General features: G+C 40.5%; 1 protein-coding gene across 1 annotated transcript; it reads right to left on the bottom strand.

The window, feature by feature from the left end:
- Positions 1–1,194: 1,194 nt before the first annotated feature.
- On the bottom strand, positions 1,195–12,562 carry Bcl10 (BCL10 immune signaling adaptor). The gene is made up of 3 exons (XM_042678852.1): positions 12,263–12,562; positions 4,121–4,409; positions 1,195–1,826 (listed from the first exon to the last, which is right to left on the bottom strand). The coding sequence occupies exons 1-3, from the start codon at positions 12,317–12,319 to the stop codon at positions 1,471–1,473; spliced, it is 702 nt and encodes a 233-aa protein (XP_042534786.1). The 5' UTR covers positions 12,320–12,562; the 3' UTR covers positions 1,195–1,470.
- Positions 12,563–15,864: the final 3,302 nt, after the last annotated feature.

The following is a 15,864-nucleotide window of genomic DNA, read 5'->3' as shown; positions in this document are numbered from 1 at the left end:
ATGCATATATGTATGTATATATATATATATATATATATACACACACACACACACATGTATAGCACATATAAAAAAGTAAGCCATCTGCAAACTGGACATTTTGTTTTATACATTTCTGTTTTAGGCTCCCAAAATATATCTCTATTACATGTTAATAAAACCCTTTTATTGTTAATAGCAACATGTATATGTGTATGTATATATATATATATATATATATATACACACACACATATATATATATATACATATACTCTAAGTTTAATTGTTAACTTATTAAATAAGCATAAAAAAATCCAAAGTATTTTTTAAAAATCACATCAAATTACATGCAATACACAGATATTTTTCTTTGGAATAAAGCAAAGATGTAAGTTTTAAAAAAGTAACTATTAGTAGTATTAGTAAGAAATAAATTTTGGCAAATTGAGATGTTACATGGCTAAACTATACCAGGTGTTTCTCTAGAATCAGGAGATCTTGTGAGAACAACTGGGTGAGAGATTTTTTTTTTCCTAGTACATTGGCAGTATCCCTGCAACTGCTGGATTTACTACCAAAATAACAACAGCTTATTTCTCAAAATTTACTGCCTACTAGACTGAACATTTCTAGTAAAAATGCATTGAGAAACATTATTTCCAGTGTAAAAATCTATCCCCAGTTGGAGCCAGGGTTTGTGCTTGTAATCCTAGCTACTCAGGAGGCTGAGATCTGAGGATTGCAGTTTGAAGCTGGCCTGGGGAAGGAAAGTCCATAAGACTCTTATATCCAATTAATCATCAAAAAAGCTTGGTTTAAGTAGTAGAGCACTAGCCTTGAGCAAAAAAAGCTCAGAGACAATGCCCAGACCCTGAGTTTAAACCCCAGAATCGGCACCAAAAAAAAAAAAAAAAAGAGGATATATATTATATATATTATAATATGCTATATATGTTATATATATTATATATAATATGTTATATCTTACATATTATATTGTTATATAATATATAACATTATATCTTAATTATATATTATATAATTATACATAATATATTATAATTATAGTTATATATTATATATAATTATATATTATATAAATACATATTTTATACATAATATATAACAAAATATATTATAATATATAATATAATATATAACATATTATTACATAATATATTATATAAAACATATTATAATATATATTTCCTGAGAAATGTTCTGTTAAAATTAGTCTCGCAGTATAAAAAAATTGAAAAATACTGAAATACCTAAAAAAGAAAGAAAAATACTGAAAAGGACACGACCAACATGATTTACATTCCGTTATTCCTAAAAGCAAAAATTCTATTTACAAACTATGTTTAAATTATGTTTTAAAAGACATGTATCAAATGTAAGTAAATCAATATAGCAGTTTTACAAAAAGATTACATTGTTTAAAACATTTTTTTGTCACTAGTTAAAAAATCAAAAGGCAGTCAAGTGTCACTGTCGTGAGACAGTGCGTGATCGTAAGGGAAGAAACAGCTCACTAGAGTTTCCACAAGTTCCTCCATCTTCTAACTGCAGCTCTGGTGGCAAAGGAGGTGCCCCAGGATCCCCAGGTCTAGGAAGTGTAGTTGACGAGAAGTTGCTATTTTCAGTTCTGCCTACTTCCAGGACAGGCAAATTAAGAGAAGAATCCGTAGAAAAAAAGGGAGCCGTGTTGGATTCTCCGTCTGGATGGTATGTGACGGTGGACGCTCTACGTTTTTCAGAAAAATTACTCTCATCTGAATTTGATCTAGCCAGGTTGTTTGTGGCTCCATCAGGAAAAGGCTCACAGCTGCTACATTGTAGGCCTACAATAAGATTATTCAGATGTAAATGAAAAAGGAACTAAAAAGAAATGGAGTACACTCCCACCTTGTAAGTTCATATAAATTGTTAAGCTAGTTACTGCACTTCAGAATTTATAAATTCTGTCATAATCTTTTTCAAATTTCATTTGCTTTTCTCAACAACTATACCATTGTTTGCACTTTCTAGATAAGGAAAGCATCTCAAGATTGTGAAATGAAATGCCAGAATTTAATTTAATGTATACTTGTATATTTAACTATTAAAGGACCTGGAAAAAAAGCAGTTCCTGAAATTTTTCATAAGAAACAGGTTTGGAAATAAAAGTATTTATGTATTTATGCATTCATTCAATCATTTTTGAAGGTCTACATAGATCGGGCTGGCCAAATTAATAATCCTCTTAGTCTTCCAAGTACTGGGTTTCTTGGCAACCTATCCATCTAATAGATATTCTTTAGTATTGTGATACGAAGAATATTGTCATGTGCTAAAATTCAATAAGCCAATCAATAGCAATTACTGATTCTTGTGTGTGTGTGTGGGGGGGGGGGACACGCGCACGCGCCTGCATGCACACACGCACACACACACACTGGTCTTGGGCTTGAGCTTATGATCTGGGCACTGTCAGTAAGCATTTGTATTCAAGGCTAGTGTGCTACCATTTGCGCCACAACTCTATTTTCTACTTCTTGGTAGTTGATTGGAGATAAAAGTCTCATGGACTTTCCATGCCTAGGCTACGTTTGAACTATGTCTTCACATCTCCACCTCCCAAGTAGCTAGGACTTACAGAAATGAACCAGCTGGCACCATTACTGATTCTTGAATCATAAAGTGTCAGGACTCAAAAGATTAGAGGTCATCTGAAATAGTCTCTCAATATTACTATAAAGATGAGAAAACAGATACCCAACAGGCTACTCCAGGTAACGCTCTAGGCTTTTTTTGTGGCAATGTGAGAGCTACAATTAAATAGATAATGTCCTGGTTCTCAATCAGTGACGGTGGTTATTCCCATTAAAGAACTTTTTTTATATTCAAAGGATATAGTGAACAATTAGCCTCAGAATTGAAAGATTATATGTAAGCACATGCTTTTTTTTTAAGTCGGTGTAGGGCTTAAACTCTGGGCTTGGGCGCTGTCCCTGAGCCCTTCAGCTCAAGGCTAGTGAACCATAGCGCCACCTCCAGCTTTTTCTTTTCTTCTTTTGAGTGTTTCTTGGATACTTTCATAGACTTGCCTGTCCAGGCTGGCTTTGAACCACAATCTTCAGATCTTAGCCTCCTAGGATTACAGGCATGAGCCACCAGCACCAGCCCAACTACTTTTTATAGTCAAATGGTGGAAGAAAAACTAGCAGAGTTGGACTTATTAAATACTTTATCCTGTATAACCTGTATGTGTTTTGTTCTCTGCTTTTTATAAAAAAAAAAATTATGTAGCTCAGGCTGACCTTGACCATTTAGCCTTGATCAAGATGATCATCGAGATCATCTTATCTCCTAAGTATATATCATTCTTATATGTGATATACAGTGGATTTTCCCCCAGAGGTTATCTTTCAATAGACTAACTTTAGAAACAAACCCTCGTGCATACGGGGATTTTATTTTAGTAAATGGCATTCTTGGTTTTTTTGTCAGTTGTGGGGCTTGAACTCTGGGCCTGGGCGCTATCCCTTAGCTCTTGAGCTCAAAGCAAGCTCTCTACCACTTGTGCCACAGGGACACTTCTGGTTTTCTGAGTGGTTTATTGGAGATAAGAGTCTCAAGGACTTTCTGGCTGGGCTGGCTTTGAATGGTGATCCTCAGATCTCAACCTTCTGAGTAGCTAGGATCAGGCATAAGCTACTGATGCCCGGCTAAATGGCATTCTTAAATGAGTGTTAAGTATGGCCTGTCAGTGATGTTTCATGTTTGCAAAGTAATGACATATTTTTTAAATGTAAATTGGATATAAGCCTGAAGCTTAAACTTCTGCTTTGCTTTTGTAGTTTTTTATTTTATTTTATTTTATTTATTTATTTATTTTTGGGTCCAGTCGTGGGGCCTGAACTCTGGGCCTGGGCGCTGTCCCTCAGCTCTTCAGCTCAAGGCTAGCACTCTACCACTTGAGCCACAGTGCCACTTCCGGCTTTTTTCTTTTTACTTATGTGGTGCTGGGGAATTGAACCCAGGGCCTCAGGCATGCAAGGCAAGCTCTCTACCACTGAGCCACCTTCCCAGCCCCATGCTTTTGTAGTTTTTTAAAGCACTGCTACATAAACTCTTCAATACCTGATGTACTTACCTTTGAGATATTCTAGTTTTATATTTCTGAGCCTCAATACTTCATCCGTAATCTTCTGTATCAGGAAGTTCTGTGTTTTTTCCCGTCGAATAGATTCAACAAGGGTGTCTAGTCCTTTGGGGTTTTCCTGTAAGTAGTCTAACAGTTTTCCAGCTCTTTTTCTACTTGATGTGCGGCAAGAAATTTCTTCTGTGTCTTCTCTACTGAGGATTTTTTTTGCACGTAGGTGATCAAAATGTCTCTCAGCTATGATTTTCTCACACAGGTAAACTCGCAAATTTTCTAAGGCCTAAAAGACAAAATTAAATATGTTTCAGTATTATTCTGTAACACCTATGAAAACCACACAGATGACTGATTATAAGGAATTTTAAGTGATATGAAGCATTGTTCTGAAGCCAAGAGGCTTGGAAACCTTTCAAAATGCAGATTAAGATGAAACTCCAAGCAGACACAGCAGGTCTCATACATTCCTCTTAGCTTCTACCTTGCTCTGTTCTTATTTTCATACCAGAAAAGAAAGGTCAGGCTAATGTGGGAAGGAATCAGTCAAATCTTGACAGACTGGATCCTTGGAAACAGGAAGGCCTGCTGAGGGTTGCCTTTAAGGGTAAAGACATTTTAGTTACCATTTAGTATGAAACCCAGAATTAGGGTTAGGAAGGAAACTTAGAGTGAAGTCTCATAATTCATAACTTTTGTCATATTTATTATTAAATATGCCATTTCCTGGAGAAGCCACTAAAAAGCAATCTAAAATAAAATATGTAAGTTAGACAAAGAAAAACCCCCAAACCAATAACCCTAAAAAATTTAAAAGAGCCCATAATATAGCTGCCTTTGTAATCAGAAAGACTATACTCACTGAGTCAGTCTTGGTGGAAGGGAGAAGAAAGGGGTTAGGAATAGTGAGTGTTGGAAAAAAATAAGACCAAAAAAAAAAAAGATAACAGAAAACAAGCTTAAACCTGAGAAGTACCTCAGGGAACTTAAGTAGCAGGAAATTATTGTTGGTCTTTTATTTTATTTATTCATTTATTCTAAATTTGTAACTGACACATATACATACACATTGTAAAATGCTTAAATCAGGTCCACATTGGTTTTTAATAGCATTGACAATTTGATGCCAGTGATTGTATTTGAGTTCTTCTACTTAATGTGATCTTGGGTAAATGACTTGACCTCTGTGTCTACTTCCTTCATTTGATTGTTATAAGGAATAAATTACTTCATGCAATTTGTTTAGAGAAGTGCCAGGTACTTAGTAGGTGATCAATCCAGTTAGAGATGGTAACAATGATGATTAATTCAAGTCACATGTATAAAGATGAGCCAAAGGCAGTGGAAGATTTTAGCTGCGCCCTGTACACAATGGTAGAAGGTACAGGCTTCCTGTAGTTCCTGCTTCACTAAATTCCCACATGTAATTCCTAAATTCTTAGTATCACAAAAAGCTGAACATGAGCATATAAAGATGAAAAAGAGGGCTGGAGATGTGGCTCAGTGGTAGAGTGCTTGCCTAGCTAGCATGCAGGAAGCTGTGGGTTCGTTTTCTCAGTACCACATACACAGAAAAATCTGGAAGTGGTGCTGTGGCTCAAGTGGTAGAGCACTAGCCTTGAGCAAAAGAAGCTCAGGGACAATGCCCAGGCTCTTTTTTAAGCCCCAGGACTGGCCAAAAAGAAAATAGATAAATAAATAAATAAATAATAAAGATGAAAAAGAGTTCAATCTGTATGCAAATAGATCCTAGTCTAGTTGGGGAATACACATCATACAGAAGCCAATCAGGTACTGGGAAAAACAGAGTGAACAACTAACTCTAGCTCCAGGACATGGGAAACTTACAGAGGCTATGTGTGAGTTACAGGCACATAGGTGAGTAGGAGGAGAGATATTAACAAGTCTGGGCTGCTGGGAACATAATATACATCTGGGAAGATGCTAAGGAATGAAGTTGGGAAAGAAAACTGGGGTTAGATAATGGATGGTTTTTCACAACATGCTGAAGAATATTTATTGCCCTGAAATCGCAAGAGGCCTCAAGGGTGACTAAAAGAAATACGCAACTTGCAGAAGGCAAGGGGGAACAAAATTTGGGATCTAAAGAGACCTGCAAGACTTGCTGTAATTACCTTACAAAAGATACATTGAGTGTATTTAGCTGTGAGGATGGAGAAAAGATGATATTTAAAAGATGAACTTCTTGAAAAACTTTATCATCTATATGCCATTTCTCTGATTTACACTGTGAACAACCCTTTCTCCAGTTATATCCCAAAAGTACTTCAAATTTTATGTGAAGTTTAATCTTCCCCTGTTCCTCTTCTCTGATATTCTCAATTCATTAATAAATACCACCATCCATTCAATCTTGCAATAAACCTAAAACCTATCCCCATCTCTTCCTCTTTCACTCTCCTGCCACAACTGATCACCCACCAAGTTCTGGCTCTTCACTTCATCCTTCTTCCTAGCATTGCCCATTTAGGTCCTTATCCTATCCTGTATGGACTAATAATAGAAACCTAACCACACTGCCTACTTCCTTCCTCTTTTGCATATATCTCCAGTAAGCATCTATTAGATCTTCTGTTTTTTCAAGAAAAAAAAAAAGGAAATCTAAGTGTTGTATAAATTCTAGTGTGTTTTGTTGGTAATTAAGGCTATAGTTTCTGAAACATATAAGAACAGTGGGAAAATTAAGAACATGCTCTAGAAGTAGGTCAACTTCAGTTGAAATCTTGAATCCACCACATCCTCCCATGACAGCTACTGCAAATTAATTACTCTTAATTTCAGGATCCCTATTGGTAAAATAGTGATAAAAATTAAACTTGCAAGATACCTTGGAGACTAAATGAAATAACTACTGTGAAGATGCATAGTCCCCTATGTATAGTTACTTCTAAATAATGACTATGTGATTTTGGTAGGCAAGATTCTGGGGCTGGGAAGGTGGCTCAGTGGTAGAGTGCTTGCCTCATATGCATGAGGCCCTGGGTTCGATTCCTTAGCAGCACATAAACAGAAAAAGCCAGAAGTGGTGCTGTGGCTCAAGTGGTAGAGTATTTGCTTTGACCTGAAGAGCTGAGGGACAGCACCCAGGCCTAGAGTTCAATCCCCATGACTGAAAAAAAAAAGATCTGGATAGAGATAAGGTTCATGTCTACTTACTTCTTCAGCTCAATTTATCACTATCTCTGGCCTAGAACTTGATGTGCCACCAAAACTGCTGCCTGTGACTTTACATTTGGGTTATTTTCTCTTCTTCTACCCTAAGTCCCTGTTCTTTTAGATTCAGGGCAGTGGTCATCTTCTTCAAAAAACCTTACCTGAACTCCTAGAACAAATATCCCTCTATCCATGTTGCACATTGTGCTTTCATTTCTTTTTTTACACATCTACTTCTTGTACCTCATCTGCTAATTCATCCACAGACATTTTCATTCTGTCCCATTTCTTAAAAGTTATCAATGGCCTTATTGCCAAATTGGCCACAGTTTATCATCATCCTGTTTGACTTCTCAACAGCATGGACACAGCTCCACTTTCCTTCCCTCAAACACTCAATTTTTTTTTAGTGGTTTTATTATTTGTGTGTGTGTGTGTGCGCGCGCACGGGTGTGCCAGTTCTGGACTTGGACTCAGGGCCTAGGCATTGTCATGTAGCTTTTATACTCAAAGCTGGCACTCTACCACTTGAGCCACAGTTCCACTTTTGGCTTTTTTGGGGAGCATTTAGGATTACAGGAGGAAGCCAGCAGCACCTGGGAAAACATTCTTCTGTTATGAATACCACACTTTTCTATTTTTTTCCTTATCTGAGGCTATGCCTCACCTTTTAGAACTCTCCTCTTTAAAAGGTCTTAAAATGCCTTGTTTTCTAGCTTTCAACTTCAAAGTAAACTCATTTAATCTCACACTTACAGCTGTAGTTATGATTTCCCTTTTGATTGGCTTGATTTACTACTCTGATGTTACTCTTTCCCTTAACTTTCACATTTAATTTCTTTTTTTTGGGGGGGGGGGTCTGGTCGTGGGGCCTGAACTCTGGGCTTGGGCGCTGTCCCTCACTCAGCTCTTCAGCTCAAGGCTAGCGCTCTACCACTTGAGCCACAGCGCCACTTCCGGCTTTTTTTCTTTTTGCTTATGTGGTGCTGGGGAATCGAACCCAGGGCCTCATGCATGCAAGGCAAGCGCTCTACCACTGAGCCAACTTCCCCGCCCTCACATTTATTTGATACCAAGTCCTGACACTTCTATTTCACTAGGTGCATCTAGAGTTATGCTTATGTATCTCCATTGTTTCACCCTGATTCAAATCTCTTATCTTTTACTACATAAATTCTAGAGGTCTCTTCACTTGATTCTCCTCAGTCCATAGAATATGGAGAAGGATCTTTACAAAAATGTTTGAGCAGGTGAGGACCAGGGGTGTTTTGTTCAGTGCTATAAATATTTCCCTGAGTGCTAGGGAGATGATGTTTTGGACAGATGCAAATTCATTGCACTTATTTTGTAATTTAAAATGATTATTTTGCTGGGTGCTGGTGGCTCACACCTGTAATCTTAGCTAGTTAGGAGGCTGAGATCTGAGGGTCGAGGTTCAAAGCCAGCCAGGGCAGTAAAGTCTGTGAGACTCTATCTCCAATTAACCACCAGAAAACTGGATGTTGAGCTGTGGCTCAAAGTGATAAGAGTGCTTGTCTTGAGGAGAAAAGCTCAGTGATAGTGCCTGGGCTCTGAAGCCCCATGACCACCACCACCAACAAAAAAAGATGATTTAATGTCCTGTAGAGCACATGGGCAGCAAAGATGGCGCTGAGAGGGAGTTGAGTGGGCAGAGCCCGATTTTCTTTACGTTCAGCAAGTAACTAGCCCGAGTAACCAGCCCGTGGAAGCTTAGGTGCATGATAGGGTGTGACCTTGACAGTGATTGGTTCCTCTTCCTCCCCTGTCATGCTATCCGCTCTTTTTTGCTTTTAAAAGGGCTTGCTGTGTGGTAATAAATGAGTTCCTGCTAGACTTGAGTCCCCGCTGTGTCTGATTGTCTCCCAGGCTGAGGGGAACTGGGCAACAGGTAGCAGCCCTATCCTCAGACCACGTCCGTCTTTCGTGGGACGGACAAGACGGACGAAGACCCAACAATGCCCAAGTCTCTTTATTGGTGAAATTGAGCTTCTTGAAATTATTTCTTCATTTTTGAATGGTTAAAACCAATTATATTAACCTAATACCACGTAATCCAGTATTAATTAATACAAGCCCAAACTCAACTAAAAAAGATGTTCTAAATATTAGATGAGGAAGGGGAGGATGAGATAGTAAAAAGTGGGAATTCCCAGGAAGTTTAGTGATAGCAAAGCACACACACAGTTATTGAGAGGATACTTTACTAAATCCTCAGTAAATGCCTGAAACCTCGAACAGATACACAAACACTGTGGTATTATAAAAGCCAATACACTAAACGAGATAACTATTAAATGACTAGAGAACAGGTAAGACACAGAATGTTATACACTGGAAGAAGGGATAGTTTATGCCCCTAGCTAAATGGAGTGAGTTGTCACAGAATTTCATCACATTACTTAAAATAGTACACAATTTAAAATTTGAGGATTTCTGGGATTTTCAGTTAAATAACTAACCACATGTAACTCAAACCACAGAACAAAACCACTCATCAAGGCAGACACTACAAAGGGAAAAGCAAGCAACTTTTGATGAAGGATGGTAACCGAAAAGTTCAATTTCTGATAACACAGGAGAGTAATTTGCAGGAGATAAAAACTAGATTTCCAACAGATATTAAGAAATAAAAGCTTAGCCAGGTGCTCAAGGCTCAGGCCTGTAATCCTAGTTATTCAGGAGACTGAGATCTGAGGATCACAATTCAAAGCCAGACCAAACAGCAAAGTCCATGAGACTCTTATCTCCAATTCACCACCAGGAAACCAGAAGTGGAGCTGTTACTCAAAATGAGAGTGTCAGCCTGGAGCAAAAAAGCTAAAGGACAGCATCCAGACCTTAAATTCAAACCCCAGGACCAACCGAAAAAAGCAAGCAAGCAAGCAAGCAAGCAAGCAATTTTACAGTTTCCTCAAGGTTATGGTTTTCAAATACAGGTATTAATTGGAATGGCAAAAAGGGACCGCATGAATGCATCAACAAAAGAACTACAAAAGCCTCAAAGCCAAACTTCATATCGGTATTCTGATTATTCCGTCCTGGTGGTAATCTATCAGGTTCTGTCTTAATAAGTTGTAAAATGAGAAGAGCAAGAGTCTTCCTCAGAGGTTTGTTGTGAGGATGAGGGAAAAACTGTATGACACAAAATCTGTAACATAGTAGATGTACTTCTTAAAGTTCTTGTCTTTACTGACATCTTGAATAAGACAACACTTATTTATTCTATTGTAATTGTAAATTTCCCCATCTTAACTAGAATATAAAACATTGGCCAGATCTTTTTTTTTTGTCTTAATTCTTTCAGGCCAAAGGGCATCTTCCATACAATAAGTACTCCATAAATTCCTGCTGAAAGAAAGGCACAAGTTCTAGTCACATCCCATTTCCTACTGCTAATGGGTAATACCAAGTATAAAGATGAGAACAGTGTAGTAAACCTTTTAAGGATGGGTGAGAAAGGGACTTGAGGTACATGAACATTCAAAAACTAGCTGTCAAGTTTTTTTTTGGGGGGGTCCGGTCGTGGGGCCTGAACTCTGGGCCTGGGCGCTGTCCCTCAGCTTTTCAGCTTAAGGCTAGCTCTCTACCACTTGAGCCACAGCGCCACTTCCGGCTTTTTTCTTATATGGTGCTGAGGAATCGAACTCAGGGCCTCAAGCATGCAAGGCAAGCGCTCTACCACTGAGCCACCTTCCCAGCCCCTACCTGTCAAGTTTTAAATAAGCTTTTGTGAAGTCTGGAGCTTGTGGAACATATCTGTAATCCTGGTTACTTAGGAGGCTGAGATCTGAGGATCCAGATTTGAAGCCATTCTATGAGACAGACTCTCAACCAGCAAATAGCCAGGAGTGGAACTATGGTTGAAGTGGTAATGACAACTTTGAGTGAAAAAACTAAGGGCCCAAGAGGCCCTGAGTTTGAGCGCTAGGACTGGTACAAAAAACACCCCCTCTCCTACACCAGAAGAAGGTGCTTTTGTGAAAGTACTGCAGTATTGAGTATGTAGCATTTCTGTTTTTAATTGGAGTTAATGTGAAGTACCTTAGTGGTACCATCTAAGCCCCATGTGGCAAAACAAGTAAAATATTTGCTTTTTTGCTTGTCACAAATCACACTTCAACGAAATCATTCTTTACCAATTTAAGGTTTTGTACTGCTCTGCCTCACCCAAGCAGAAGAATATAATTTAGTTCCTGAGTGTTTTTTTTTTCTTTTTTTGTCGGTCGTGGAGCCTGAACTCTGGGCCTGGGCGCTGTCCCTCAGTTCTTCAGCTCAAGGCTAGCGCTCTACTACTTGAGCCACAGCGTCCTCTGCTTATGTGGTGCTGAGGAATCGAACCCAGGGCCTCCTGCATGTGAGACAAGCACTCTACCACTGAGCCACCTTCCCAGCCCGCTACTGAGTATTTTCAACATTTGTCTGCAAATTAATTCTCAACTACAAGTGATCCCCAACCCCATTTAAATATGTGGGCGTCTGCTTATACTAGGGGAATTCCAGATTGCACTTTCAGCTGGCGAGGTCGCCCAGTTCCCTCTGCAAACCTCTCCCGTGTTTGCCCTTCTAGGATTCTTTCCCGGTCCAGCTTCGCTCCATGTTGAGATGGCAGCCTGGGTAGTTTGACTTAAGGATGAGCAGGAACCGCAACTCGCCAACAGAGCAGCTCCAAGTGAAGTGAGGGTGTGTGTGTGTGGGAGGAGGGGGGGGGGGTCGCGGGGGCCGCGTGTGGGAAACGGACAAGAAATGGCTGCGAGGAAACCTGCTGCTGAAGATCGGAGAGTCTCCGCCCGGCTTAGGTGGGTATCGTTACCATGTTGGCGTGGGGGCCATCCCCCGAGGGCCCCATGTGCAGGGACGGTGCCGGGGTCCGAGCCGCAGTCTGGGGTTCGGCTTTCCTCTCCCGCCCGCCCCGCCGGACCCGGGCCGGGCAGCGCCAGTACTCACGTCCTTCTTCACTTCCGTCAGGTCCTCCTCGGTGAGGGACGGCACGGTGGGCTCCATGGCCGAGTGGGGAAGAGGACGCCTACTTCCGGCTCTGAAGTTGGGGCTGCCCTGCCCTGACTGGGGGGGCTTCGGCCTCCGGGTCACCGGGGATCACGGACGGCGGAGCAATCGGGAGCAGACAGCCGCCCCTCGGAAAACAAAGGGACTCTGGGGGTCAAACCGAGGCGCTTCCGGCTCCGCCTCCCGGACTGGCAGCGCTCGAGACTTCTGTGTCCCAACTTGGGGTTCAGGACGCAATGACTTCCCTCTCCGAGAGGCTCGGGGCGGGGGGGAAGGGGGTGGGGGGAGGAGGGAAGCACCGCCTCCCGGCAGGGCAAGGCCTGCCCTATCTCTGTGTCAACCAATCAGCGCCAGCCTGCTTGACTCCTGTTCCCGCCTCTCCCACCTCCTCTCGTGGCGCGTTTCCGGAGTGGTTCCGCCCACTCGCCTCAGACCACGCCCTCCAAGAGACAATCCTTTGAGTGACGTGGGGGGGGAGGAGATTTGGCTTCCCAAAAAGGAATAGCTTCCGGGGGCGGGGCCGGTCGTGGCTCAGCCTAGCATGCGCGGAATGCTCGCTCAGGTGGCCTCTGGACTGGGATTGTCCGAGCCGTCGGGTTCCTCCCTCTTTTTTCCAAGGCTTTGCTTTACAATTTCCTGTTGCTGTGTTTGGGCAAGTTTTTAAGTCATTTTGATTATACACAAGCACGTACATGTATACACACATCTCCAAACGACACTATTAAATAAAATATTGATAATATCACCCAAGATTCCAACTCTTTAGCTCCCTAGGCAATATTTGCAATATCTTAGTCTACATTTTGACTTGCATAAACACTTTCCCTGGCTTATAAATGTTTGTAGTGAAGGTAGATTTATTTCATAGGTTGCTGTGAGCAAAGTTTCTTTTTTTATTGAGCTTTAAAATTTTTATCTTATTTCCTTAATGATATTATATTTTAAAATTATATTTTAAATTTGAAATTATATTTTATTGTCTTTAAATAGCCATTCAAAGGGGTTGCTATTTAGCATAACATTACCCCTTTCATTCTTCCCCAGTGTAGTTTCTTAAAAGTGCTTGGCACATGATTGCACTCAATTCATTGTTTACAATTTTAGTGTAGAGGGATGACCACTCCTGAGGTGATATAGTTACCGATGGTCATGTTACAAAACACAAGATAAATGTGGATGAGAAGCTCTGCATAGAGCTAAAACAGTTTGTTTGGACACCATGCTAAATAATCTAGGAATAAACAAGATGTCTTTTGAAACTACCAGGGTAGATTGAAATGCCAAGAGAACCAAGGACAATTTTGAGAACCTCAGTGTTTATAGGAAAGTAGCAGTCTCAAAAGAATAATGTTGCCAAAACCACACCTATGTTGTTTTCATCACAACATGGGAATTTTACTTTTTACCTATGCCATGTCTTTTTACACATTGATGAATAGTAGAAGTACAGTCTTTTCTGGTTGCTTAATCCTTCATCATCTTGGTGTAACCTAATTTACATAACCATTCATTGTTTCATTTAACAAGTATTTGTTGAATGTCAGTTATGTGCTAGGTGCTGTTGAGGTCACTGCTATAAGTGCTGTGGAAACTGTATACCACACAGATAAAAATCCCTTTCCTCTGTCTGGGAAGAGTGGCTCTAGTCTGTAATCCCAGCTACTTCAGAGGCAGAGATCCAGAAGGTTAAGGTTCAAGGCCAACCCAGGCAAACACTTTAAAAGATCCACTGGGCACTATGTTATAAATGAAATATATAACTTGTGGGTGTGGATGGGAGGGAAAAACTGGGAGACAGAAAGGGAAGGGGTGACATTGTCCAAAAAGAATTTGGGGAGGGGAAGGGAAATAACAAAATGCTGAAATAAGGATACAGGTTGACCCATTGTAACAATGAGATGTACAAGACACTATGTTGAAAACAAACTTTACAACTTGGGGAGGGGGTGAGGAGGAGTTGGAGAGGTGGGGAGGGAAGGGATGGTAGAGGAAAAACAAAGGAGGGGGTAATAATGCTTGATAGGAAATGTACTCATTACCTTACTCATGTAACTGTAACCCCTCTGTACAATATCTTTACAATAAAAAATATATATTAAAAAAGAAGAAAAGAAGGAGAAGGATTGGGATTGGGGGGAGACGGGGGAGGCTGGGAAGGGATGTGAAGGGTAAACAAAGGAGGAGGCTGCAATGCTTGGTAAGAAATGTACGCATTATCCTGCCCATGTAATTGTAACCCCTCTGTACAGTATGTTCTCAAATAAAATAAAATAAAATTAAAAAAAAAAAAGAAGAAAAAAAGAAATATACTTTTTACCTGATTTATGTAAGTGTAATCCTTTGGTACATCACCTTTATAATAACAATAAATTAAAAAAGTAACTTCAAAAGATCACCATCTTATTCTATAAAAGCTGAACATGGAAGTGAATGTCTGTCATCCTAGCTATGGGATGAGTTCAGTCCATGCTGGTCCTGCCATAAATGCAAGACTCTCTCTGAAAAATAAAAGGAAGAAGGGATGGGTGTGTGGCTCAAGTGGTAGAGCACCTGCTGGACTAGCATGAGGCCCTGAATTCAGACCCTGATTTTGAAAAAAAAAAAAGAGTTTTCTCCTGGATTTATATTTTATCATTCTAGCCTAAGATTGTTTGGGGCAAAGGAAAAGATTATTAGAAAATGTGTATGTTAAGTTATTTAACATAATAGAAGCTGACAAATGCTAAAGAAAAAGCAGAGGAGGAGGACGAAGGCTATATGTAGTGGTAAAATGTATCTAAGATAGAGTGGCAGGACTTCTGCCTGGGAGGAGGTGAGGGAGCCATGTGAGTTGGACACATAGAGAGAGCACTGACTAAAATCACAGAAAAGGTTCCAGAGTGTCTGAAGGGGATGGACTCCTCTGTGCTGCTGTAGCCCACCCTGACTTTGCTTTGAGTCATATGGATTTGTCAGCTAACAAGCCCTTTGAGACTTCTGTGAATCTATCTGAGTTCTGGCTTTCCAAGGAGCCATTTCACTGTTGTGCTAGGGGAAGGATGGGAGCAGAGGGGACACAATCGGAGAGCTGCTGTGTAATCCAGGCCCATGAAGTGGTAGTTCAGGCTAGATTGGGAGTAGGGAGGGACATTTTGAAGGGAAGTGGAGAATTGCTTTCATTTCATTTTGAATCTGAGATAACGTCTCATTATGTTGCTCAGGTTGGTCTTTTTCTTTTTTCTTTTTTTTTGGTGGTCGTGGGGTTTGAACTCTGGGCCTGGGCGCTGTCCCTCAGCTCTTCAGCATAAGGCTAGCAATCTACTACTTGAGCCACGGTGCCACTTCTGGCTTTTTCTGCTTATGTGGTACTGAGGAATCGAACCCAGAGCCTCATGCATGCAAGGCAAGCACTCTGCCACTGAGCCACCTTCCCAGCCCCTCAGGTTGGTCTTGAACTCAGGCTCAAGTCATCCTCCTACCTTCATCTCCCAAGAGCTGGAATTAGAGGGCCAGGCTGATGATTCACTGCCCCCCCCCCAACATTTTATCTACCTCTTCCTCAC

Source organism: Dipodomys spectabilis, unplaced genomic scaffold, assembly GCF_019054845.1.
Source record: "Dipodomys spectabilis isolate Male_0828 unplaced genomic scaffold, ASM1905484v1 ptg000002l, whole genome shotgun sequence".
Classification (NCBI taxonomy): Eukaryota; Metazoa; Chordata; class Mammalia; order Rodentia; family Heteromyidae; genus Dipodomys; species Dipodomys spectabilis.
This window is presented reverse-complemented; position numbering and strand designations above follow the sequence as displayed.

Excerpts from the sequence above, each read along its gene's own strand:
- Bcl10 (XM_042678852.1), bottom strand. The coding sequence starts at position 12,319 with ATGGAGCCCACCGTGCCGTCCCTCACCGAGGAGGACCTGACGGAAGTG. Across the intron at positions 4,410-12,262 it reads TGACGGAAGTGAAGAAGGAC|GCCTTAGAAAATTTGCGAGT; the intron begins GTGAGTACTGGC and ends TTTGTCTTTTAG. Across the intron at positions 1,827-4,120 it reads AAAACTAGAATATCTCAAAG|GCCTACAATGTAGCAGCTGT; the intron begins GTAAGTACATCA and ends ATCTTATTGTAG.